This window comes from Sus scrofa, chromosome 7 (assembly GCF_054392235.1).
Source record: "Sus scrofa isolate SSC_HxYL_T2T_F1_AM1 chromosome 7, Sscrofa_HxYL_maternal_Yorkshire_Landrace_v2.0, whole genome shotgun sequence".
Classification (NCBI taxonomy): Eukaryota; Metazoa; Chordata; class Mammalia; order Artiodactyla; family Suidae; genus Sus; species Sus scrofa.
Window position 1 is genome coordinate 54,491,596 of NC_139389.1, and position 26,239 is coordinate 54,517,834.

At 43.8% G+C, this 26,239-nt stretch overlaps 1 protein-coding gene across 19 annotated transcripts in view; it reads right to left on the reverse strand.

Annotated features, from left to right (window-relative positions):
* The window catches only part of PKHD1 (PKHD1 ciliary IPT domain containing fibrocystin/polyductin), a 479,188-nt gene extending 461,404 nt beyond the window's left edge, over nt 1–17,784 (reverse strand). For 9 of the 19 annotated variants that reach the window (XR_014810262.1, XM_084968324.1, XM_084968322.1 and 6 more), the window contains exons 1-6: nt 17,622–17,784; nt 12,537–12,664; nt 9,813–9,890; nt 8,538–8,682; nt 5,236–5,344; nt 1,054–1,111 (exon numbers count right to left, since the gene is read on the reverse strand). Coding sequence is in view for 14 of the 19 variants with exons in the window: in XM_084968322.1 (XP_084824448.1) it covers nt 1,054–1,111; nt 5,236–5,344; nt 8,538–8,682; nt 9,813–9,890; nt 12,537–12,588 (442 nt within the window). In the remaining 5 variants the exon portion in view is untranslated. Of the gene's footprint in view, nt 1–1,053; nt 1,112–5,235; nt 5,345–8,537; nt 8,683–9,812; nt 9,891–12,536; nt 13,976–14,792 lie in introns of all 19 variants that reach the window. The other 10 variants (XR_014810260.1, XR_014810261.1, XM_021098817.2 and 7 more) reach the window with 3 other exon arrangements.
* Nucleotides 17,785–26,239: the final 8,455 nt, after the last annotated feature.

The following is a 26,239-nucleotide window of genomic DNA, read 5'->3' on the forward strand; positions in this document are numbered from 1 at the left end:
TGCCTATGCCATCTGGAAAACCTGAAAAAATGAAACTTGAAAAAGATGTAGGAATTTGTCAAGACTCAGCGAATTGTATATAATCCTAGCTCGATTTGTTACTTAGTTTGAGGGGGGCAGGTCAGTTGTCATCCCTTTACATCCACCCCCTCCAGTGTTCTCCCTCTCTCCTCTTCCGTCCTCTGGGTCTTTGCATATCTGCATGCTCTCTAACTAATAAGCAAAGCCCCAGGATAAGGACCAGGGTTACTGGCCTTCCAAGTGGTACCCAACACTGCTCAGGTCCGAACAAAATGTACATGCGCCCTCTCTGGATTCGGATGGTCCGGGTTCAGATCTCAGCTATACCACTTATTAGTGGCATGACTTTAGACAAATTGCTCAATATATTGGTACCTCATTTCCAAAATGGAAAGAATTGTTCTTATATCATCAGATGCTGTAAGGATCTAATAAAAATAAGCCAAAAGCTTAGAACAGAATCCGGCTCACAGTAAGGGTCAATAAAGGTTTGTTAGTATGTGGATGATTATAAAGTTAGGAGTGACAATGTCTATTTCCTCCATTCTATGGAAGCACCTGGTTTCATCTTGCTGGGCTGTTTTGTTTTGTTTTGTTTTCCATGTTAGCATTCCTTTGCCTTTCATTGAAGTAATAGAGTGAAATGCCCAGAGGTGAAACCAAACCTAATTTAAAATAAACCAGAAGTTTACACGTATTTTCCAAATAGCATCAGAGAAGAGGTTAAATTTTCCCACTTATGGACCATCCACCTGGGTGGAAGAGTTTTCCACAAGCTTTGGCAAAAGGATTCATATGTATTCTTCGCTGAACTTTTTAAAATTTTTTAATTTTATGGCTGCACCTGCAGCAGATGGAAGTTCCTGCGGCAGGGACTGAATTCGAGCCTCAGCTGCCACAACACCAGATCCTTAACCCACTGCGCTGCTGGGCCAGGGATCGAACCCATACCTATGTTGCAATTGAATTCTTAACCCACTGTGCCACAGTGGGAACTCCTATTTATTCTTCTCTTAAGAGGACATTTCTTACCTGGAACTCCACTTGATGGATTAACTTGGTAAACAATGGGTGTCTGTGCCCTGGAAAACTGTTTAGAAAAGGTTAACACAGTGAGTATTTTATTAGACTATCACAACCACACACCCAAGAAGACTAAGTTATTCTTCACACAGCATTTGTCTAAGACAGCAAACGGTTATGCTTCCTCAAATCCGCTTACATCAATTTCTTTTCATCTTCATGATATTTCCATGAAGCAGAGATGACAGATATTATTATAGCTCTTCCACAGATGAGGTCAAGGGAATCTGATCAAGGTCATATGTCTCCCCTGCAACCATATCGCCCACACCTGGGCAAGTCTGTTTCTACTTGCTCACCTGTCATAGCAGGGAACATGTTTTACAAAGGAAAGTTAGGCAGACCATGCTTTAAAATACCAGTCTTTTAATTTCACGATTGCAACTTGATATCTTGGGGTCCTGAAGGGTTTTTTCCTAGACAAGAATATGATTACTTAAATGGAAAGGACTGCAACTTCAATTATTATCAGCCAGCACCTTGGCAGGGATTAGCAAGCTACAAAAAAATTGGAAGTTGAAGAGACACACTAGGGAGCTTTGCTTGGGAAAATGAAAGGTATCTGTTGGGAGGAAAATGATTCAAATAATGCAAGGAAGAGTTCCCATTGTGTCTCAGCAGGTTAAGAATCCAACTAGTAACCATGAGGATGTGGGTTCAATCCCTGGCCTGGTTCAGTGGCTTCAGTGTTGCCGCAAGCTGCGGTGTAGGTCGCAGACACGGCTCAGATCTGGTATTGCTGTGGCTGTGGCGTAGGCTGGCAGCTGCAGCTCTGATTTGAATCCTAGCCTGGGAACTTCCACATGCAGCAGGTACAGCCATAAAAAGAAAAAAAATAATAATAATGCAAGGAATGAGCAGTGACATTGCTTTCCAAGGAGGAAACCAGCATTGGTGGGAGAGACAGGAGCCTGGGGAAGCCAAGGGCTGCACTCCAAGTCACCTTGTGATATCCTCAGCCCCTGAAGCATGTCCTCTGCTAACCATAAATCATAAGTTCCAGAAAGGCAGGGACAATGCCTGGCTGAGTCGTTGGCTCTATCCCTGTGCACAGCCTGGTATGTAGAAGACATTCACATTTCCGTGAATGAATGGAGTGGCCCCACCTGAGACGATGGACACACTGCCCGGAAGCAGAAAAGGAAAGGAGACAGTTCCAGGAATTTGATCTCACCTATAGGCCTCCAGGTTAGTCCCAGCTTAGAGCCTTGCAGTCAGGGCTGCCATGAAGAATCATAAGGATGGACTGGCCCAGCTACGGTTTGACCCATGTGCTCCTGACTCACCCAGGAAGAGACAGGGTCTTCCACTCCTGCTCCCCGCACCCCCATCCTCCTCTAACCTACCATGCCTCCCATTTGCAAAACAAAGACAGCGGATAGTTTGCCTTGGTCTGCTTCCAGCACCTGGGATTCCACCTCACCAGGGAAAAAATTCACTACGGAATAACTCCGCCGTTAATCAACAGCCCTAATCAGACATCCAGAAGCCACAGACATTTTAACAAAGCTGATGGCGGCTTGGCAGGTGCAGGGTTGAAGTATTGATCCACATGACTGTACAGTCTGTGCTCGAGGCTAGCTTCCTCCCTTAGAAAATTGTTCTCAGAAAACACGCACAGTCGAGGGGGTCAAAATAAGAATGCTGTGACCTCACAGGTTGGGAGGTGGCTCTGTTCTTACCAAAGGATAAAGATGAATGCAATTCCACATGCACCTGCCAAACATTCACTCCCCTCCCCCCAGTCTCCTCCTGCACCCAGACCTCCATCTGCCCCTGGGAGGCCCTTCATAACCTTGTCATTTCCACTGACACTTTACCACAGGAGCTTCTTGAAGGAGAGCAGTGCTTGCTGCCCCATATCCCAGATTTTAGAAACTGAGCCAGGAGTTCCCATCGTGGCTCAGGGCTCAAGGAATCCAACTAGGAACCACAAGGTTACGGGTTCAATCCCTGGCCTCACTCCGTGAGTTAAGGATCCGGCGTTGCCGTGAGCTGTGGTGTAGGTCACAGATGTGGCTCGGATCCCGCGTTGCCATGGCTCTGGCGTAGGCCGGTGGCTACAGCTCCAACTGGACCCCTAGCCAGGGAACCTCCGTGTGCCGCAGGTGCAGCCCTAAAAAGACAAAAAGACAAAAAAAAAAAAAAAAAAAAAAGAAACGGAGGCAGCTGGAACAACCAAGTCCAAACCAAACCAAGAAAACACACCTCTCATTTTCCAACTTGAAGTTTAAGGTCTTCCGCTCGGGCTGTGAGCTCCCACCTGAAGCAGGGGTGGGGGAATAAAGGGACTTCCTTCATTAGGCTTCCCGGTTCCTCAGAGTGTGTCGCAGGGCAGGGTCAGGGCACAACCTCAAAAAGGGACTTCACTTGTAATTCTCTCTGAGCTGACACAACAGAACCTGGTCCTTTGCCAAGAGAAATGGGCCTCTGGTCACCCACCAAGCTAGAGACAGGACAACATGAAAAATTAATGAGCTTCCAAATCCAGCTTCCCACAGGCTGATCCCCGAGCCCAAGTCGGGAGGGCAGCAGCCAGGTAGGGAAGCGGGGAAGAGCAGAGGATGAGAATGATAAAGCCACAGCCAGCAGCTGCTTGATCAACCTTCTGTGAGTTGTTCAAACTCACCAGTGCCTGCAGCAGGGTCTTTGGAGTGGACTGATGAGGAGGAATTAATTTTTAATACTTGTGGCTCCCCCAGCCCCCGTCCCCAAACAAAGAGAGACACTGTGTTTCCTTCAGCTCTGAAAGCCTCTCATTAACTGCTCCCCTGATGCTTTTTCATCAGCTCACCAAGCTAGTGGAACCAACTGAAGGACCTGCTTTCTTTAATGTGTGATTTTAGGCAACACTTCTCTTCCTGCCCCCCACCCCCTTCCCAATCTTCTAATAAGTAAGAAAACGACTCTCTGGGGTGAAAGGAACATCAAAACCAAGAACAGCATGGTGCTGAAGGACCATGCTCGGCCATCGCTCTTCTGTTTTATTCTCTGAGACAGCGTAGGGGTGGTGGTGCTGGTCTTCATAAGAAAGAATGGGTTTTTTTTTTTTTTTTTCTTTGTGCTGCATATGTGCAGCAGCAAAATTCTGGACGATTCTCTTGGAGTGAGAAACAGTTTGTTCAGTATGCATCGATGGCAAATTCCAAATTCTAAAAATAAATGCCCTAATCAAATGGGGATTGTATGAGAGATGAATTTAAATGAAATCGCGTTCGAGAGGGATCTTAGAACAGCTCTTAAACAGAGCTCTTAGAACAGCTCTTAAAACAGCTCTTAAACAGAACAGCTCTTAGAACAGCTCTTAAACAGAGACTCCCCAGGGAAAGTACAACTACAGCAAGAGCCTTGCCAAACCACTGCCTTTTATGGAAAGTCTAGAACCTCTGCTTTCAGAAATTATTTTAGTGGAAAACCCAATCTGAAATGAAACATAAAATGAAGCCCCAACATAAAATTAATGCATATAGAAGCTCTAAAATAAGCCAGGCATTGGTTAATAAACTAACTCTCTCTCCCTTTCTCTCTCTCCTTGCTGTTTGCTCTTTCTGAGCTTGAAGGAGAATTCCAGCAGCAAATGCCCTTTCCATTAGGGTTGGAAGAAGAAAGAGAAATCAACTGTGAAGCCAGGAAGAAGGTGGAACTTGGGTCCCTGAGTCCCTTCACCCGACTGAGACTTCAGATGATCCCAGATGTAAAATAAAACTCTGATGCACAATGGTCATCTCTCTGGCCCCTCCATGGACTTCTGCTTAAGTGAACATTTAAATGCAGGTTTACATCTTGGTTCTGTCAGTTATGACCTGGATAATGTGGGCAAATTATTCCATCCCCTTGAGCCCCAGATTGCTCATCTGTAAAAATAGGATAATAAAAAGCTACCCCATAAAATTGTTGTGAGCATTAAATGAATGTGCATAAAGCACTTTGCTAGAGCCTGACATACACAGGCTCTATATTTCCGTTCATTAGGTTCATCTCAGAAACCCCATAACTATCATCCACCTGCCTTCTCACCCTGGCAAAGCAGCCAGCACCACCCCTCCCTGCTGATTGATCACTCGCTCGTCAATAGGGCAGGCACACCCTCAGACCAGGCAAACTCACATTCCTCCACCCTTAGGAACCCACCTTGAAAGTGCAGCTGTCTCCTGGTCCTGGACTTGGACTGCCTGCTACCTGTCCCCCAGACTGCACTTCCAGGTAGTATAGACCCTCATGGGCTTCAGACAGCAGAGATCTGAGGGCAGAAAGTAGAAATCTTTGTGAATCAAAAAGAAAAAAAAAAAAAATGAGATCCTGCTGTATAGCACAGCGAACTATATCCAGTCACTTGTGATGGAACACAATGGGAGATAATGATAGAAAAAGAATATATATATATATATATATATATATATATATATATATGATTGGGTCCCTTTGCTGTATGACAGAAATTGATAGAACATTGTAAATCAACTGTAATAGAAAAAATAAAAATCTTAAAATAAATACATTTTTAAAAACATGACTTGCCAAAGGTGGCAGCAACATTGGACCATCGCAAATACCCCCCTGCACTGGTGAAACAGAGCTACCCCAGGGATCTGGAATTTCACTTTCACCTCCTCTACCCACTCATCTACTAGACTTTAAAGATTGGATCCTTCAGCAAAAGAAGTTGTGAATGTTTAACTGAAAGTGCCTAAAATTTTAAAAATTCTGCCATATTTCTCAAAATCATAGGTTCACAGGATTTTAAGAGTCAGAAGGGACATTGATTGATAATCTCCTCCAGTTTCCATTTTTTAAAAAATGAGAATTTCAAATAGATTAAGGGAACTGGGCATGTGAACACCACAACTGAAGGGTACTTGAATCCTAGGCTTTTTCTGATAAAAGGCATTGATGTTATATGTTGCCAAAAATTCTTGACTTAATTATCCAGCAGCCCATAAACACTCCATCAAGAGATATCTTGATGGATATCTCTATATCTTCTTACTTCTTTTCATGAATATCACAGTGACTTCTTTGCCTCTTTGAGGCTACCATTCATTCTGATTTTTATGAAAGGGAGGAAGGAGTTAGATTTTAGAAGTTCCTGACTTTCAATACTTCTCCTAAAATCTTTAGTATAATCTTAAATATTTAAATCTGCACTGTCCAATATGTTAGCCATTAGCCATATGTGGTTATTGAGCACTTGAAACATAGCACTTGAATTGGCTAATTTCAATTAAGATATGCTGTAAGTGTAAAATAGACACTGAATTTTAAAGACTTTGCATGCCAAAAAGGATATAAAGTATCTCATTAATAATTTATATATTGATGCCATATGAAGTGACAATATTTTGCATATGTTAAATTAAATAAAATGTATTATTAAAATTAATTTTGCCTCTTTCTTTTGACTTTTTAATGTGGTTACTAGGAAATGTTAAATTGTATTTGTGGCTCACACTGATGCTATAATACCTATTCTGGAGAAAGCAGACATGTCTTTTTATGATAATGAAGATGATAGCATTTCACTGATGATAAAATGCACATTTTCCAACATTTGAATGTTAATTGAATTTGAATACTCATCGTCCAATCAATGAGTACATTTAAGAGGGTAATATTTCTTTTTTTCTAAAAAGATGATATAAAATCAATGGTGAGGAGTTCCCACTGTGGCACGATGGGATTGGCAGTGTCTCTGTAGCACCAGGACACAGATTCAATCCCTAGTCTGTGTGTTAAAGGATCTGGCATTGCCAACAGCTTCGGCATAGGTTGCAGCTGTGGATTGGATCTGATCCCTGGCTTGGGAACTTCATATGCCTCAGGGTGGCCAGAAAAGAAAGAAGAAAAAAAACATTAATGGTGAATTCCCTGATGGCCTATTGGTTAAGGATTCAGCCTTGTCACTGCTGTAGCACAGGTTTGACCCCTGGCCCGGGAACTTTCACCTGCCACAGATGCAGCCAAAAATAAATAAATTAATTAAATAAGATAAAATAAAATCAGTGGGGCGTTTTGTTTGTTTGTTTGGGTTTTTTGTTTTTGCTTTTTAGGGCTGCACCTTCAGCATATGGAGATTCCCAGGTTAGGGGTTGAATTGGAGCTTCAGCTGCCAGCCTACACCACAGCAGGGCAGGATCCAAGCCACATCTGCAAACTACACCACAGCTCACTGCAATGCTGGATCCTTAACCCACTGAGTGAGGCCAGAGATCAAACCTACAACCTCATGGTTCTTAGATTCGTTTCCACTGCGCCATGACAAGAACCCCCATTGGGGCATCCTAAAAGCACTAGTAGATTGGGATTGAGGAGACAGAACATACAAATCATTAGAGCTGTTACTTATCTCATGGCAAGTTCTTGCAGGAACTCTATGCCCAAATATATCATAAAACCTAAGAAAAACATCTCTACCAATAGCAGTGCTATTAGGAACTTTAATTCAATAGACATCTATTGAGCATCTTTTACTCCAAGATATTGTGCAAAGCGTCATAAGGATTACGAGGGTAGGCTGATCATACCCTCTGAACTCAAAGCACTTAATTTTGCAAGGATAAACTGAAAAGTGGGCAATGGACATAGTGTCATGGGAACCATAAGGCTGAAGAAACAGGGCCACTAAGTTGTGCATTTTTTATAAATTACAAAAAAGTCCTCCCTTCAAGAGGATGAGCTGCACCAAAAAAATGTATGTGTGGTATATACACACACATACACACATATCATGCCGGTGAATTGCTATAAGGTGCTCCTTCCACAAAGCCTGAATTTCAGTTCCTACTTGCCCTCATTTCCAAGAAAGGAAGGATTTCACTCAGTTGGTTGTTCAGGGAAGAGGTGGCATTTACAATATCATTGGTTCAACAGACAGAGACGGAAGGGGGTACTTTCTGAAAGAGGGAAGAGAAGACAAAAGGAAATAATCTTTTTTTCCCTTAACCAATGATCCACTTTCAGGCAGCATCTTAAGTCATTAAAGAAAGAAAGAACTAGTGTAAACTTTCGGGAACCAACAAAAACTTAAGTAGGACAATGGATTATCTGGAATCCTATAAAAATCCTATTGAACTCAGCAAACAGAGGATGAAGGCAAATTTCCTTTCTAACTGGTTTTTAGTTTATGTATAATCATTACAATCATGCCTATCCTAAAAGAATCGATGGCAAGATGGCCCCATTTTTTGAACTCTTAATAAAAATAGAGATCCTTACCCAAAAAAACTCAGAAGCATAATCTAGCCCCTTCTTGTAAATATTTCAAAATTCTCAGAAACATTTCCCTTAATCTCATCCTCCCTTAAGCCCCAAAGCCCTGATAGGGAACCACACCGGTCATCACAGTCATAGAGCAGGAGTTGCTCTAATTTGCCAAGACCAGATGGGACAGCAAAGCACTCGTCCCATCTGGTCTTCTCATTCTCAGGCAGACGTACCTGGTCCTGCACATCACTGCCGGCAAATCCAGGAAGAGAGGAGAGATGTCACAGGGGATTCTGGGCAGCGCGGGCACAGCCATATTCACCAGGTGGATCTCTAGCTGAGTACCATTGGCCGGATAAAGGAGACCCAACTCCAAACCTAAACACAAGGGGAGCTGAGCAGAGTTGTGATCTACACAGGGTAACATGAAAACATGCCACAGGGGGCATGGGGAGGCTCTTAGGTTGACCTAAGATTAAAGCAATATCCCCCATTTCCAAAGGCATTAATTAATGAGTGCTATATGAATGAATGTTCTCGTTCATGATTTTATTTGAAAAAGAAAATTATTTCTTGAGGTCCATCTTCCTAAACCAGGAAGGAGTTTTCCGGCCCTTCTGAGAGTTTGGGGTTAGATGCAAATTATTACACTTAGAATAGATAAGTGATGAGGTTCTCCTGTACTTATCTATCTGTACTCCAGGGAACTCAATCCAATCACTTGGATAAAATGTGATGGAAGATAATATGAGAAAAAGAATGTATGGGGGGGTCACTTTGCTGTACAGCAGAAGTTGACTGAACCTTATAAATCAACTACACTTTAGTAAAAAAAATAAAATTTTTTTTAAAGAATTTTCCAGGAGTTCCCATCGAGGCTCAGTGGTTACCGAATCCAACTAGGAACCATGAGGTTGAGGGTTCAATCCCTGGCCTTGCTCAGTGGGTTAAGGATCCGGCGTTGCCATGAGCTGTGGTGTAGGTTGCAGACGTGACTCAGATCCCACGTTGCTGTGGCTATGGTGTAGGCAGCAGCTACAGCTCCAATTGGACTCCTAGCCTGGGACCCTCCATATGTCAAGGGGGCGGCCCTAGAAAAGACAAAAGTACAAAGAAAAAAAAGACAGAGAGAGAGAGAGAGAATTTTACAGCCCTCAAAGTTCTTCTTTACTGTGGAAGAGATGGATACACTGAGCCCTGGCTTAGAAGTCCCCACATGCTGGATTACCAACAAGGAAGATAACCAAGGTTCTGGAGGTCGAACTGCCAAGTTCTATGCTATGTACATATCATCTCATTGGGGTTCCTGGAGTACCACCCCACCACTTAGGACAAGGAAGTAGACCCAGACTCAAAGTGGCATGATGTGATCTTTGCTAGTGGGCATCTAGAAACACACAAATCAGTCCGTTGGTTTCAACTGCCAGATCTTTTTTATATCTGTCCTTAGAAAAGAAGAAAATAGAAGACTCATATTCTTTAGGATGCTGTAGGAAGACCGCACCTACCATCAAAAAAGACTGTGATCCATGTTCCCCCTGCGAGGCTGCCTTCTTCAGGTTCAATGCGGACACGCAGACAAGACACTGGGAGTGAGCAAGAGAAACACTGGCTTCAATGTACAAATTCAATCCACTGGCTTCCCCAATGTTCTGAAACCAAACAGCATTCCTCAGAGTCACCAAAGGGGCTTGATATGACTCAGAGCACCTGGCTCAGCCCCAGAGTTTCTGGTTCAGTAGGTCCGTGGTCCAAGAATTTACATTTCTGATCAGGTGCCGCTGGTGCTACTAGTCTGGGGAACCACATCTTCAAAACTCCCGTTTTAAGGAAAGTTCTGACTGATCTTCTTACCCTAGATATCCAAAAACCCTGTGTTCACCAGGACAATCCTGAATGTCCACTTCCTTTGGAAAAAGCCTCAAGGATACATTTGGTTCCTACTGAAGCTGTAACAAGTCTTTTCTCTTTCACATTTCTTTAATCAGGTGGTCATTTTTTTTTTTTTTTTTTTTTTTGCTATTTGCTTTTTAAGGCCACACCCACAGTATATGGAAGTTCCCAAGCTAGGGGTCTAATTGGAGCTGCAGCTGCCAGCCACAGCCACAGCAACCTGGGATCCGAGCTGCATCTGCGACCTACACCACAGCTCAAGGCAATACCGGATCCTTAACCCACTAAGCAAGGCAGAGATCGAATCTGCAGCATCATGGTTCCTGGTCAAATTCATTTCCGCTGCCCCACAATGGGAACTCCTAGGTGGTCATTTTTAATTGTCGCCACTTGTTTCTTGTATTTCCACTTCCCAGAGAAGAGGAGAAACTTCTAAGAGTTGCCTCTGTTTCAATCCTCTTGCTCAGAACACCATCATTTCCCCTTTTTGAATATATGATCAGAATGACTCCCTAAAAACATGCAGAATTTTCTATATTGTTGCCTTGCCTGCTCAGAGAGGGGCCAAAGCATGAATCAGCACTGGAATTTTTTTTTAAATGTGAATTTATGTTCATTAGTAATATTGGACTCTAACTATAGACTTTAAAAATGAGTTAGATCCTTTCTCTAATCTCTGAAATAGTTCTCATATGAAAGGAATTATTTATTCCATTTAGATTTGGAGAAATTCACCTATAAGACTGTTTTGTGTTGGTAAGATTTTTTCCTTTTAATCCAGTTTTTAAAATTTTTCTTTTAGCTTTTAAACATCTTCTTTGGTCAATTTTTAAATTTACATTTTCCACCACATTCAAATTTTTTAATTTATTGGCAAAGTTATTCATGACATTTATTTGATGAATCTTAAAAATTCACCTAATGGAGTTCCCTGGTGGCGCAGTGAGGTAAGCATCTGGTATTGTCACTGCTGTGCCTTGGGTCGCTGCTGAGGCGCAGGTTTGATCCCTGGCCCAGGAAATTCTACATTCTGTGGAAGCTACCAAAAAAATTCTACTGTATTTGTAATATTTTCTCCTTTATGTTTCTTTTAGTATTTATTTGTGATGTCTTTCCTTTTCTCAATTAATTTTGTCAGATATGTTTGTTTTCTTATTCAAATAATCAGTTTTTTACTTTTGGTAATATATATATTCCCTTTGTGGCTCAGCGGTTAACAAACCCGACTAGCATCTACGAGGATGCAGGTTCCATCCCTGGCCTTGCTAAGTGGATTGGGGATCTGGCGCTTCAGTGAGCTGTGGTGTAGGTTGTAGACATGGCTCGGATCCCGCATTGCTGTGGCTCTGGCGTAGGCCAGCGGCAACATCTCCGATTGGACGCCTAGCCTGGGAACCTCCATATGCCGCAGGTACAGCCCTAAAAATACAAAGAAAAATAAAATAAAATAAAATACATGTGTATATATATATAGAGAGAGAGAGAGAGAGATTTCACATGCTGGGCTACACTGGGTTCTCCCATAGAAACTATGATCTCAGTGTGACTTTATCAATGCCCCATCTTTGACAATGCCCCTGGACATGCCTTGGCCAAAGTAAAGCCAATTCAAGGGCACCAGCAAAAATTGGTCAGCTCCTCGGTGAGGTCTAAAGAATGCTTTTCTGTTTCTATACCAGAAAAGTTAAAGGATAATCCAGGCAGGGCAAACTCTGGCGAGCCCAGGGCTTCCATGTACGTTTCCCCAGGTGGCACACTGCACAACCAAGGGCATAAGGAATCATTCACATCAACACAATCATTCATGGCAGCCCTGGCCAGACCAGTCCATGCTCATCCCTCAATGATATATTAGATACTTCTACCTAAAGAAGACCAAAAACAAATGCCATTAAAAGATACAGAGTGAACCAAATTCACTGAGAAAATTAGAGATACAATTCAAGAAAAGGAAATTTCAACACAAGTCGTTGCTAATCACTAAGACAAGATAAGCTACTCCCTTTGTGAAGATAAAGCAATAAAATTTAAAAAGAATTACATCATATGGCTCAAAAAAAGAATTATAAAAGGAAGGTTACAAGTTATTTTTAGAAGCTCTGGACTATAACAGCAAATTCCACTAGCTGTTAAAAATTAAAGTAAGTATTTATAACTATTTAATGTATAACCTCACTACTAAACAGAAAAGAAAAAATTTTAAGCAGAAAAAAAAAATCAAACCAAGAGCAGACACTTCAAAACTTCCTCCCTAAAGAATATTTAAGTATCAATAAACTAGTTCTCAAGGTTACCATTGTGTTCTGTCTAAAATCCCTTCAAAATACATCCCAACTCACCTGCCAAAAGTAGTATTTCAATATTTGTCAGAGATATCAGCCAGCCAGTCATCTTGTCTACTTAAATCAGTTCTCTCAAAATTGCTCAGACATGAAACACATTTTCAATTTTGATTGGCGCAGCATAGCTTTTGTTCTTCATTTAAAAAAAAAAAAAAAAAAGGTAAAAAATTACTATCATTTCTGCTTACATACAATTGTTTTGTTAAAACTTGGGAAATTAAGGAAATCACACCAATACGACCCAAGAGCCATCATAGGGACTCACCATCCTCTTAAACTCGGGAAAAGAAGACAATCTAAGACCCTTGCATAAAATCATCACTATTTCGCCCCTCACCTTGTCCCACTCACTCAATTTATGCATGTTTGAGCTGGGTAAGTAATAATAACCTCTTTCATTAAATCATTATTAAACAAATGCTGGGAGTTCCCTGGTGGTCTAGAGGTTAGGACTCACCCCTGCAGCCCAGGTTCAATCCCTGGTCTGGAAACTGAGATCCCACATTAAGTCACTACATGCTTTGGCCAAAAATAAATAAATAAATGAAAATAAACAAATGTTTAAATTTTAAAATAAATATATTCCAAATATCAAAATACTAGTTAATGGTGGTTACAGGGGTTGAGGGTTTTCGTTTTCTGGACATCTCAGTCTTCCAGGAACCAATCAACACTAAAAGAGAAGAGTTTAACCAAGCAAATGTTAAGCAGGGTGACAAGGTAAAATAGATAGTGCTGATGGGAACTAGGAAATGATCTTATCCTCACAGCAGAGGAGACAGGGAGGAACGAAACAGAGGAAGACAAAGCTGGACCCTCCAAACTGGACCCCACAACCTAGATTCCTCCCCCTCAATCCACAACAACTGGTCCAGGCTCCTTAAACACTGCCCTCCTCGTGCCATTCTTGTGCTTAAATCTTTCAATTCAAAGCAAAGCCTCTATCACTTCAAAAATGATGAGAAGGGAGTTCCCATCGTGGCGCACTGGTTAACAAATCCGACTAAGAACCATGAGGTTGCGGGTTCGATCCCTGGCCTTGCTCAGTGGGTTGGGGATCTGGTGTTACCGTGAGCTGTGGTGTGGGTCACAGACGCGGCTCAGATCTCATTTTGCTGTGGCTGTGGTGTAGGCCAGCAGCTACAGTTCCAATTAGACCCCTAGCCTGGGAACCTCCATGTGACACAGGAGTGGCCCTAGAAAAGGCAGAAAGACCAAAAAAAAAAAAAAAAAAATTGATAAGAAGAACACATCTTAGGATTTTTATCAACATCAAACAGGTGAGGGAGTTCCCATTGTGACCCAGTGGAAACAAGTCCGACTAGTATCCATGAGGATGCGGGTTCCATCCCTGGCCTCGATCAGTGGGTTAAGGATCCTTCGTCGAAGTAGCTGTGGCTTCAGCCAGCAGTTGCAGCTCCGATTCAACCCCTAGCCTGGGAACTTCCACATGCAGCAGGTGCAGCCCTAAAAAGAGAAAAAAAAAAACAATTAAACGAGATGATAGATACATAAAGAAATTAACACATGACCTGGCACAAAGGAGATACCCACCAATGTTAGTTTCCCTTTTGGAGGGCTCTCTGCTTTGGACCAAGAGCCTTCTCTCTGATTTGGCAAACCTGCCACGGTCTGACCTCACCATCTTTCCAGTTTCTCCTTGCGTAGCCCCCCCAGGGGACACTTCTGACTCACACATCCCACTTCTGCCAAGCTTTTCTCCCCAACCCTCCCAGACAAGTTTCTCACATATCAGCCTCTGCCTTGGATCCTGCTGGTCCTTCCTGGATTCCCTTAACACTCGGGTGTCCTAGTGAAATCCTGGCCTCCTTCAGGGCCCCACACAGGGGCTGCCTTCTCCAGAATCTGTCCCCATGTTGGTTCATAAATTAACTGGCCTCTGTAGTTGGAGGGCAAGGAAAGACCAAAGAGGCTGACACGCCTGATTGGCAGGCAGTGGGTTGAATAAGCCAGGGAAATTTCATATGAGGCTTGTTTTGAGCAGATGCAAGGTGAGCAGATTGCCACATCTGCCCTCCAGAATCTTAAAAGTTTACACCCATGGAGTTCCTGTTGTGGTTCAGCCTAACAAACCGGACTAGTATCCATGAGGAGGCAGGTTCTGATCCCTGGACTTTCTCCATGGGTTAAGGATCCAGTTGGCGGTGAGCTGTAGTGCAGGTCGTGGTCGCGCTCTAATCCGCATGGCTGTAGTGTAAGCCAGTGGGCTGCCTCTCTTATTCAACCCCTAGCCTGGGAATGTCCATATGCGAAAGGTGCAGCTCTAAAAAGCAAACAAAAAAAAAAAAAAAAAAAAAAAAGTTTACACCGGGGCTTTAACAAGGGTTGTCACGCATTCTGTCCCAACGGTCTCAACACCACTCTGCTCTCTCAAAACTGCGTCTTTGCACACCACGGCTCCAGCGGTGGAAACTGTGTGCAGAATGTACATTTCAAGGCAGGGGAGGGGGTGCGAGGCCTCCGCTTGACCGGGTTCTGCTCAAAGGTCAACCAATGGTCACATCCTCTCCAAGACTTCCTCTAGCACTCCACCCCGCCGCGACCAGCTCCTACAACCTCCTGATTTTGGAAAAGTGACCATGTCTTTTGGACAAGGGTCTCCAAACGTGGTGCTCAGTGTCTCTAGTCCCCTAAAGGCGACAGCCTGGTTTGTGCCTAGACAGGGGAAAGCCTGGGTTAGGCCAGGGGCAGTGTGCATATAAACCAAGGCATATTTCGAACCCATATAATTCATTTGCCAATCCTTCACCGGCTGGAAACTCCAGGAGATGATACCAGTCTGGGTGTTGTTGATTTTGGGTGTTGTTTAGAACATATAGGACTGCAGTTACTTGTGTTAACCAAGTCACTGTAGTTCAAGGTCAATCCAGCATCCTTGGCAATATGGCATCTAACCCAGGTGCGACAGTGGCCACTCTTCCCTTGTGCCCAGTCTGCTGCGATGATTTCAACTGTTTCAGTCAGCTTCTTGATTGTTGGAGGGGGCATCTGAAGGACCTACACATTCTACAGGGCCTGGTAGGACCCACGTTTCTAGGAACAGGGTGATTCTCTGCTATAAATAGTCCTGCCACTTTGTCTAAGTGGGCCTTTGAGTCACAGTAGAGGGGGTTGTTAGACCATACTCTCAATCCACCCACCTGAAAGGAAGACAATTTCTGCTATGTACACTGTTGGAGCTTTTGCCCTATGGGGACACATCTGGGCTTTGCCCCCTTCTTGAGCTGGGGCCCAAATCCTAGGGATATTATTGCCTTCTATTGTCTCTGCCATAGTGCACAATCCATACTTTTTGGAGTCACAGACACATAAAACTCAGGTGGTAGCCCTGCTTGGGTGATGCCTAGAGTCTTAGTCTACTCTGCTAGTATTCTGGCCTTCTTGGTGCTGGCTGATTTGATCCCCAGTTCCATATATGCCCTTTCTTAAGCAGGTGGTAGAAGGGACAGAGACATTCTGCTATGTTGGGAAGAAAAGTCCTCCAAATCCGGAGTTCCCATTGTGCTTCAAGCTGTGGAGTAGGTCACAGGTGCGACACAGCCATGGCACAGGTGTTGCCATGGCTGTGGCATAGGCTAGTAGCTGCAGCTCCAATTCAACCCCTAGCCCAAGAACTTCCATATGCCACAGGTGTGCCTATAGAAAGAAAAGAAAAGAAGAAAAGTCCTCCAAATTCCCAACATTCCTACAAATGCTTGCATTTATGTCAGGTTCTTAGGGGTTGGATAGGCTGACATCTTATTATAGCTTCTAGGCCAAGGTGAGTCTTAGCCAACCACACCCTCCTAACAAATTTACAACAATGTCTGAGCCTTGAATTTTCTGCACATCTTACTGCCCAACCACCCCTTTGTAGAAGTTCCAGCAAAGTCTGCAGTGTCCTGCAGCAGAAGCAAGGTTTCACATGTTAACATTACATCATCAATATGATGGACCCATTTCCTTAATAAAATGCTGAGACCAGAAAAAATAGTTACATCGTTTCAAAAGAATAAAAGCCACCCTAAATGCCCAGAAAAAAAGAATAGCTACCAAAAAAAAGTAGAATAAATGTATCTTAGGGGTATGTCCTGATTAAGACAGTGCAATGTACAAATCACCTCTAGTTAATTCAATTCCACACACATGTATTACATGCCTAATATATACAGGGCACTGTGCTAGGACAGAGACAAAGAGTCTGTATACCTGCCCTCAAGTCCCTAGTGGATGGGATTGGAGTGGAGGCTACTTGCATTTATAAGAGAAGTTCTAAAATTTTCAGGTAGATTCAGCAGGGGGTCAAGTTACAAAATTCCCTACATTTTTACATCTACTTAGCGTTCAACTTTCAGAAATACATCTACTGCCTAGAGAAGGGTACCCAGAAGTATTTGCTACTTCTTCCAAAAGCACAGGATCTGGTTTGCTTGTTACCCACAACAGAACGTGCTCAGCAGGGGAGAGTCTATTTTCAACCTGGCTGTGATTTTAAGCTTAGAACAAAGGAAGTAAAGAGTCACACACTGGTTTTCTTAAAGCACTATGTTCAGAGCTACATCTTTTCCTCTAAAACAGAGCAGTAAAATCAATAATAAATATGATTATCCACTTTCTAAGAACACACTCAGCCTCTATTTAATTCCTTTTTTTTTTTTTCATCTTTGGTCGCCCCGAAGCATACAGAGCTCCCGGGCCAGATCCAAGCCACAGTCACAACCTAAGCTGCAGCTGTGGCAACCCTGGATCCCCAACCCAGGGAGCAGTGCCTGGCATCGAACCTATGTCCCAGAGCTCTCAAGACACTGCCGATCCCATTTCGCCACAGTGGGAACACCTCTACTTAATTCTTGTAACCAGAATATTTTCAATCAAAGGAGAGCTGTGTGCATTTGGTCAAATCTCTCTCTCCACGCTCTGCCCTCACTCTTCCTCTTTTCCCCTCTCCCCTCCCATCCTTCCCTCCTTTGGGACTTGGAGAGATAAAGCTGCAAAGTTTCTACTACAGACCCCAGTTCCTTTTGACAAGAAAGGCAATACCTAGAAAACACAGAGAGGAGACATTTCTGAACCCCACAGTACCTTTTCAGGTTCCTCTCTCATTGTGCCTCAAGGTAGAAATTATTTTTCTTTTCCAAACGATCTCGTTCCTCTCTATTGAGAACAGATGGCCGTGTTACCTGGTTAGAACCCAGCCTGTAGCTACCACGCAGGTAACTCACTTATGCTGGACTGTGACTCACCTAACTCACTTTGTGTCCCGTGCCAAAGTAAAAGTTCAGAGCTAACCGTGGGACAAGTTTAATAATTAATACAATCTACTTTGGCTTTCTCCCCAGGGTCTTTTATTCAATGACCAAAGAAAGAGTGTCTTACATTTTTCTGCACTTACTGCATGTGCCCTAGACAAGAATTTTAAGTAAAAGTCCACCCAGTGAGACAAACAGGCATTCAATGTTTGAAAAAATTTGCTGATAAGCCAGTGACCAAACACAGGCCGGGGGAAAATTGCCATTAGAGAGCTGGTCCCTATTCACGGTCTCTGACTTTTCATCAAGAGGAATGGCTCTTAAATGGGCTATGAGCTGGCATTCTCAACAGAGAGGGTGAGTCTAAAGAAGCAGAGGCAGTGATCTGCTCACAGTTTTGTTAAGAAAGGGCCAAACTAAGGAGTTCCCGTCGTGGCGCAGCGGAAATGAATCCAACTAGTATCTATGAGGATTTGGGTTCCATCCCTAGCCTCACTCAGTGGGTGGGGATCTGGCATTGCAGTGAGCTGTGGTGTTGGTCACAGATGCAACTTGGATCTTGCATTGCTGTGACTGTGGTGTAGGCCGGCAGCTGCAACTCCAATTCAACCCCTAGCCTGGGAACTTCCATCTGCCATGGGTGTGGCCCTAAAAAAAAGAAAGAAGGAAAGAAGTGGCCAACTACAATCTAGCCCTCTCTGTTTCTTCTTTATCTTCCTCCATCCCTTCTGACCTTTCTGTTTTGGGCAAGCGGAAGTCCTTGACTTGTACTCATCTAGTAGGACCTAGACCATAGATCTCAGTCACTGGTTTGATTTGATGAGGAATCAGACACACAGCCAACCTAGGAAGCACCACTTTCTTATTTAACCCACATCTGACTTCTCTGACTCCATTCCCTTATCCACTCCAACTCACATCACCAGCTTCCTGATTAGGTCAGTTCATGCCTTAGTGGTTCCAGACCAGAAGAAACTCTTACCTTCTTTCCTTTGGGAGAGAAGCCTCTCTGGTAGAATTTGATAGCCCTGCATCAAAGGGTCTGGAAGGCAGCCCCAGAAAGACATGGATTTTTTTTTTTTTTTTTAAGGGCCACACTTGTGGCATATGGAAGTTCCCAGGCTAGGGGTTGAATCAGAGCTGCAGCTGCTGGCCACAGCAATGCAGGATCCGAGCTGCATCTGGGACCTATACCACTGCTCATGGCAAGGCCAGATCCTCATCCCACTGAGTGAGGCCAGAGATCAAACTTGCATCCTCATCTATACTAGTCAGGTTCGTTACCTCTGAGCCACGACGGGAACTCCTAGAAAGACCAAATTGAATCCATGGTTAAAACAGTCCTCATGGGAGACAAGATTTCAGTTTCTGGGCTTTTTAGGAGCTTTCAGGTGGGCAATCAAGCTCTACACTTAAAGCATGAAGTAGAATGAGCCATATCATGCTCCAGGTCCTAAAAGGAAAAGCTGTAGAACAGCACTGACAGGGGCTATGCCACATGGAAGTTTGGGGAACCTCAAGTGCTCCTTCTAGGAAGCTCCATCCACTTCAAGACCCCCCCTGCCATACACACATATCTAAGTATATACGGCAAACACAATCTCCAGACAAGCTCTTCCACCAAGGCTTTCATCTAACCACACTTCATAGTCCCTGGCATATAGAAATCCTAAAAAGAGTCTCCAGCTCAGGTCCCTGAAGGTAGCCTGAATGGGGTTCCCCTGCCACCCAAGGGAAGTAGCCATGCTTGCCTCCAGGCAATGACCCTCTTCCACCAGAAGCAATTTTCACAAGAGCTTGTGAAATTCTCAGCATGAAAAATGCCTGTAATGCAAACTCAAGGAGGTCAAGGGAGAAGGTCATTAGCTGATCCCTTTCTCTTGGATTTCCACCCCACTCTGAATTCCCTGGGGACTAGCAGCTTTGAGAAGTGGGGAGGAGGTGGTGTGAGAACACACCTCACCCTTCTCCAATGCTAAGAAGCCTAATGACCACAGACCTCGCTGCTGTGTCCTGCACGTCAACTCCACTTTTGGACCATGGCCACACTTTTTCAGACTCTGATGTACAAGCTCTGAGAGACAGCTCGGTTCCCACATGGGCAAATGTGGGGTTCCACCTCATCAAAATGTGGGTACCACTGCAAATATGACCCCAGGAATGTGCATGAGCTGGTGATACCTGGCAATATGTTGATTATACATATCCTTCCAGACTAAATGCTGCGTTTCTTTTTCTTTTTTCTTTTTCTTATTTTTCTTTTTAAGTCTGCACCTGCAGCACATGGAAGTTCCCAGTCTGGTGTCAAATCGGAGCTACAGCTGAGGTCTGCACCACAACCACAGCAACATCAGATCCCAGCAGCATCTGCGACCTACGCCTCAGCTTGGGGCAACAATGGATCCTTAATCCACTGAGCCAGGCCAGGGATCAAAGCTGCATCTTCATGGATACTATGTCAGATTCTTAACCCACTAAGCCACACTGGGAAACCTGGATGTTACATTTCTTAAAGGAAAAATTGATATTTATCCCTCTGTACTCTCAAAACCTTTTGCAGTATGCCTTCTATGGCTCAGGTATACACAATTAATTGAATGGGAATGCCTGTGAATCCACTTGAAGAAAAACACTTTGGAGTGGATATGGGCCACCAAAGTCAAAAGCCAGTTTGAAGTGGAAACCAAGGATGCTCACTGCATTTTTCCAATTCTTTTTGTTTTTCTTTTTTTTTTCTTCTTCTTTTTCTTTATCAAACTCATTGGAGCATATCCTCTTTAAGCTATAGGCATATTTCTGATAGAACATGGACATTCCCATCGTGGCGCAGTGGAAACGAATCCAACTAGGAACCATGAGGTTGCGGGTTCGATCCCTTGGCCTTGCTCAGTGGGTTAAGGATCTGGCATTGCCATGAGCTGTGGTGTAGGTCACCAGACATGGCTCAGATCTGGCGTTGCTGTGGCTCTGACGTAATCTGGAGGCAATAGCTCTGATTAGACCCCTAGCCTGGGAACCTCCACATGCCACAGGTGCGGCCCTCAAAAAAGACAAAAAGACCAAAAAAAAAAAGTGAACCTGGAACATGGCACTAACATGGCCCTTCCTTCTAAGCAAGAACTTCACCAGATAAGTATTCTCATTTCCCAATACACCATCTGTGCAACTAGCCACGGAGCTCTGATCCAGCTCTGCCCCTCACATCCTCTGTGTGGACAGACCCTCCCCAGACAATTCCCTTTCACCTGTCTAGGACTGACCCATATCGTCCTCCTTCCTTTTCCTCAAGTCTTCATAGCCTCCCTGTCTTATAAAGAAATAAAGCTAAAAAAATTATATTTTTCCCCAGTTCAATATCAATCCCTCATTAAATTGAGACCCAAAAGATAATATGGGCTCAGATTTAGAGAAGAAATGAATTTGTCCCATGAGAGGCTCAAAGCTACTGGGTAAAACCTTAGCTTCACAGTTTCTTTAGACGAGTTTTCTCTTGCACTAAAGTAAAATTACTTTAAAGTAATTTACCATTATTGCCTCTATCTTGAGTCATTTTGCTTATCAACTTCTTTTGACGACAGTGACCCCACTTATCTGGGATGCTGTGGTTCTTGGTTACTGCACAGGTTCGATTCCTGGCCCTGGGAACTTCCACATGTCGTGGGAGTGGCAAAAAAAAACCAAACTGTCATGACTTCCACCATCCCTGGAAACCAACAAGGGTGCCTTGGGTGGTGCAGGTGAAAATAACTTACGAAGTCCATGCACTTAGGTGTAACATTGAACTGCAGCTAGTTTCCCCATTCAGATGAGCAGAGCTGACTCCAGCATCATATAGTTTGGGGGCATTCGGGGCTCTATGCCCCAGTCACCCTGAGGGCATCACTGGATCAAAACACCCAGCACAGCTAGATTCATATCAAAAACACAGGATATGAGAAAGGGAGAGGGGTAAGGTCAAGATCATATCTAACTTGCAGGGTGACCAACTGTCTCAGTTTGCCTCCAACTAGGAGCTTTCCCAGGTCATGGGGCTTTTGGTGGAAAACAGGGAGAGTTCTGGGAAAACCACATTGTTTGATCACTCTCTATCGAAGAAAACAGGGAAATGAATGTAAGGCACTTTAGACAGCTCTTAGTCCAGAAATAGTCGACATTTTTTTTTCAACACACTTTGGCGCTCAGAGAGAGTTGACTTCAGTGGCTTATAAAATTCACTTATGTTGAGTTACTCAATTCCTGCCACGTCAGATAAAACAGGTGTTGGAATATCCAGTGTTTCCCAGACCACAGAAAACAGCTCTTTCTTTGGAGCCTCTGTGAGACACGCGGGTGAAACAGCATTTGTCAGTTTCTGAATTACATACGGTAGAGCATCTTCTCTCCGAGTTCAGCAGAATTTAAAATAAATCATACCAGCAGGGAGCAACAACACAAAAGCAATTAATTTTTTCTGGTTTGATACCATGCTGCTATCTGAGTCCAGGACCCCAGCAGAGATGTGTGAAATATATCTCGCACTTTGTTTTAAAATGATGAGTGAAGTGGAAGTCATACATTCCCGCAGTCCAGTAGAATGCTTGCTTTAACAGCAGAATCTTATGATCCTGTCAAGTTCTCTATCTGAAAGAAAATTGTTTCTAAAATGGAAGAAATGTTTTCTCCTTCTCTGGCAGATATTGCCCAGCTGATAAAATAGCAGAGTTGAACAAGCTGATATGAGGAGCAATGTGGGTGGTGAAAAGAAGGGGGCCTCCAAAAACGTAGAAGTAAGGTCTCCTTCAGTTAAAGAAAGAAAACAGGAAGTAATGGATCAAATTGCTCTGCAAGACTTAAAGCTTTTACCATAGCTAAAGAAAACCATTTGGATGTCTATTTGTGAAGATGGGTGGAGTGGCAGTTTTGTGTTGGTGGGTTTTTTATGGTCTTTTTTTTTTTTAACTGTTTAGGGCCACACTTGTGGCATATGGAGGTACCCCAGGCTAGGAGTCTAACTGGAGTTACCTTTGTCAGCCTGCATCACAGCCACCGCAACACCAGATCCTAGCCATGTCTGTGACCTACACCACAGCTCATGGCAACATGGGATTCTTAACCCACTGAGCGAGGCCAGGGATCGAACCTGTAACCTCATGGTTCCTAGTCAGATTCGATTCTACTGCGCCACAACAGGAACTCCGGTGTTTTGTTTTTTGTTTTGTTTTGTTTTTTTAATGCTGACTAATCAGGTTTCTGAGCCATGCTTCATCCTGGACTCAGATGATTTTCCTGGGAGAATGCTGCCACCCACAACGACTTTTCTGAATGCCAGCCAGCCCTCCCCAGGCAGGAAACCCAAACTCACCATATGCTGAGTGAGACTTTTTATTTTGATACATCACATCTGGTACATTATAGGTGTTCAAAAAAAGGAATGGTGGAGTTCCCACTGTGACTCAGTGGTTAATGAATCTGACTAGGAACCATGAGGTTGCGGGTTCAGTCCCTGGCCTTGCTCAGTGGGTTAGGGATCTGGCGTTGCCATGAGCTGTGGTGTAGGTTGCAGACGCAGCTCCAATCCTGCATTGCTGTGGCTGTGGTGTAGGCCGACAGCTACAGCTCCGATTAGACCCCTAGCCTGGGAACCTACATATGCCGCGGGTGCGGCTCTAAAAAGACAAAAGAGGCAAAAAAAAAAAAAAAAAAAAAAGGAATGATGGATGAATAATGGATGGACGGATGAGTATATATGTTAATAAAGTTACAAACCATGAACAAAATCTATAACACATTGTTTTATGTTGCTCATGTATGAGACACAAACACCATGCTGGGAACATTTGCATCCCAAAATAATACATGATTTTAGAAATTTTTTTACTTCTTCAAGATTTTCTCTCCCTCTCTCTCTCTTTCTCTCTGGCCACTTTCACAGCATGTGGAAGCATACAGAAGTTCCCAGGCCAAGGATTTCTCTCATACCACAGCAGCAACCCAAGCCCTTGCTGTGACAATCCTGGATCTTTAACCCACTTCTCCACAAGGGAACTCCTAAGATTTTCTCTTTTTTTCACACATCAGCTCACGTAATCCTTACTACAGTCTTATGGGCTATTGTATCCACACCATAGTGGCATGTTTCAAAGCTGGAATTAAAAGCAGAGCCCCTAGGAGTTCCTACTGTGGTCCAGCAGGTTAAGGATCTAACTGCAGTGGCTAGGCTTGCTGCAAAAGTGCAGGTTAAAGGATCCGGTGTTACTGCAGCTGTAGTGTAGGTTGCAGCTACGGCTCAGATTTGATCCCTGGCCCACATACTTCCATATGCTGAAGGTGCAACCAAAAAAAAAAAGAAAAAGAAGAAGAAAAAGAGGAAGAGGAAGAAGAGGAAGAAGAAGAAGGGAAAGAAGAAACATATCTCCTAGTTCTGGTACCTCAATTTTCAAACAGTCCCTCAGAAATTGATGCATTCTCCATAGTAACCAGAAAAATAAACCTCTGTACAAAGTCATCACTCCACATTCATTAATTCATCCAACAGAAACAATGGTTGTCTGAGGAAGGATGGACACCCCCCTGAGACCCTGAGCTGGGAGATGGAGAGATGACAGTTGAGATGGGCCAAATTGTGAAGCGCTTCTTTGGCCATGCTACAGAAATAGTGATTGTATGCTACAGGCTTGGAAATTTGTCGATGTTTTTAAGTCATCAAGTGAGTGAAGCAGGCAAAAAGGATAATGGGTGGCTGTGAGATTGGCAGAAGGGGGAAGTGGACACAAGAGGAAAAGTAGGGGAAACTCGGGAATGGTTCAAAGAAAATGGACTTGCAGGAAAATCGCAATTGCCTGAATCGAGCATCCATCAGAGGCATGAAGAGGAAAGAACACATTTGAAAGACATTTCTGATACAGGTTCAGGTGAACTTGGCAGTGGCATCATGTGATAGAAAGATGTGAAAGATGAGTCGGAGATATCTGGTCTGGGCAGCTGGACAAAGGGCAGTATGATGACTGAGCTGGTGGGGTGAAGGCTATTGATGCCCAACTCAGATCTTTCCCAGGCTGGTGCATCCATCCCCCAGCTATGGGTCCTGTTAAGAGTTACCCCCTTCTCAGGCCTGGGAGCCACCTTGCCAGGAATGCTTGAAAGATGACACCCTTCCCCCAAAGCAGCCCACAGCCACTGACTGGCTGATGTGACATTCAGAAGGCCAGCCCCTTGTGTCAAAGAGGAACAGCTCCCCAAGAGATCTGACTGAGACTAGATTTCTGCTCAACCACATCTTTGCTTGGCTTTCTCTCTGGCCCCATTTCTTTACAAATTATACACTGAGGTCACTCCTCAATTAACACCTCACCTGAGAATGAGTGTCACAGCTTCTACTTCTGGGTAAACTGGCCTAAGACAGATGGCAAGATAACTGGGGAGGTGGTTTAGAGGCAAGGTGATGATTTCAGTTTGAGATGCTTTCCAGGGGAGTTTGTATTAAAAGATATACATGTATATCTGGATCATCTCTGCCTTGCCTTCCTAGTCTTACAGTCTTAGACAAGTTTAGCTGTTCTGGGGCTTCACTTTCTTCAGCACACAGCTATGTGGTACATTGGCAGCTGCAGACCAAGCCCCATCACCTCCACCAGAGCAGTCATATCAGTTTACCTTAGGGCGAAGTTCAAATATTATCATTTTCTAGGTGTGTCTAGAAGTGAAAAACTGGGGAAAGCATTGCTTAACCTCTGTGCAGCCACAGGTCCCCATCTGTGAGATGAAGATTCTTATATCCCAATGCCAGGGGGCAGTGGTGAGGATGAGATGTGATAGCCTAACATGGTAGAGTCAAGAATAAGCCCAGGAGTTCCCATAATGGCTCAGCAGTAATGAACCCAACTAGTATCCATGAGAATGTGAGTTCAATCCTTGGCCTCACTCAGTGGATTAAGGATCTGGCATTGCCGTGAGCTGTGGTGTAGGTCACAGACGAAGCTCAGATCCCATGTTGCTGTGGCTGTTGCTGCAGCTCTGATTTGGCCCCTAGCCTGGGAACTTCCATATGCCACAGGTGTGGCCCTAAAAAGGAAAAAAAAAAAAAAAAAAAAAAAGAAGCCCAATAAATGTAGTCATCCTAGATGTTACCACCGGAAGAGGTCAAGGAGGCACTCCTGCTGGGGAAAGTCTGAACCTATGTGAGTTCCTGGGCTCTTATCCAAATGCTCATTTCTTTCCTCTTCCTTCTTGTTAAAGGGAAGCAAGAAAGAGTGTGCCAAGCGTGACAGAGCTTTGATTATTCTCTCTGGAAACCTCATGTATTTTTACATGAAGTTGGAGGTAGGAGAATTGAGGAGAGGTGGGGAAAGAAATACGAAAGCAAGATCTCTCCCAAACATCGTCCTGCACTTTCAACACTCTTATAAGTGAGCTGTGTCCTTCATCTCAGAACTTTGATGGCACTGGGCATGCCTTATTTATAGACAACAACTG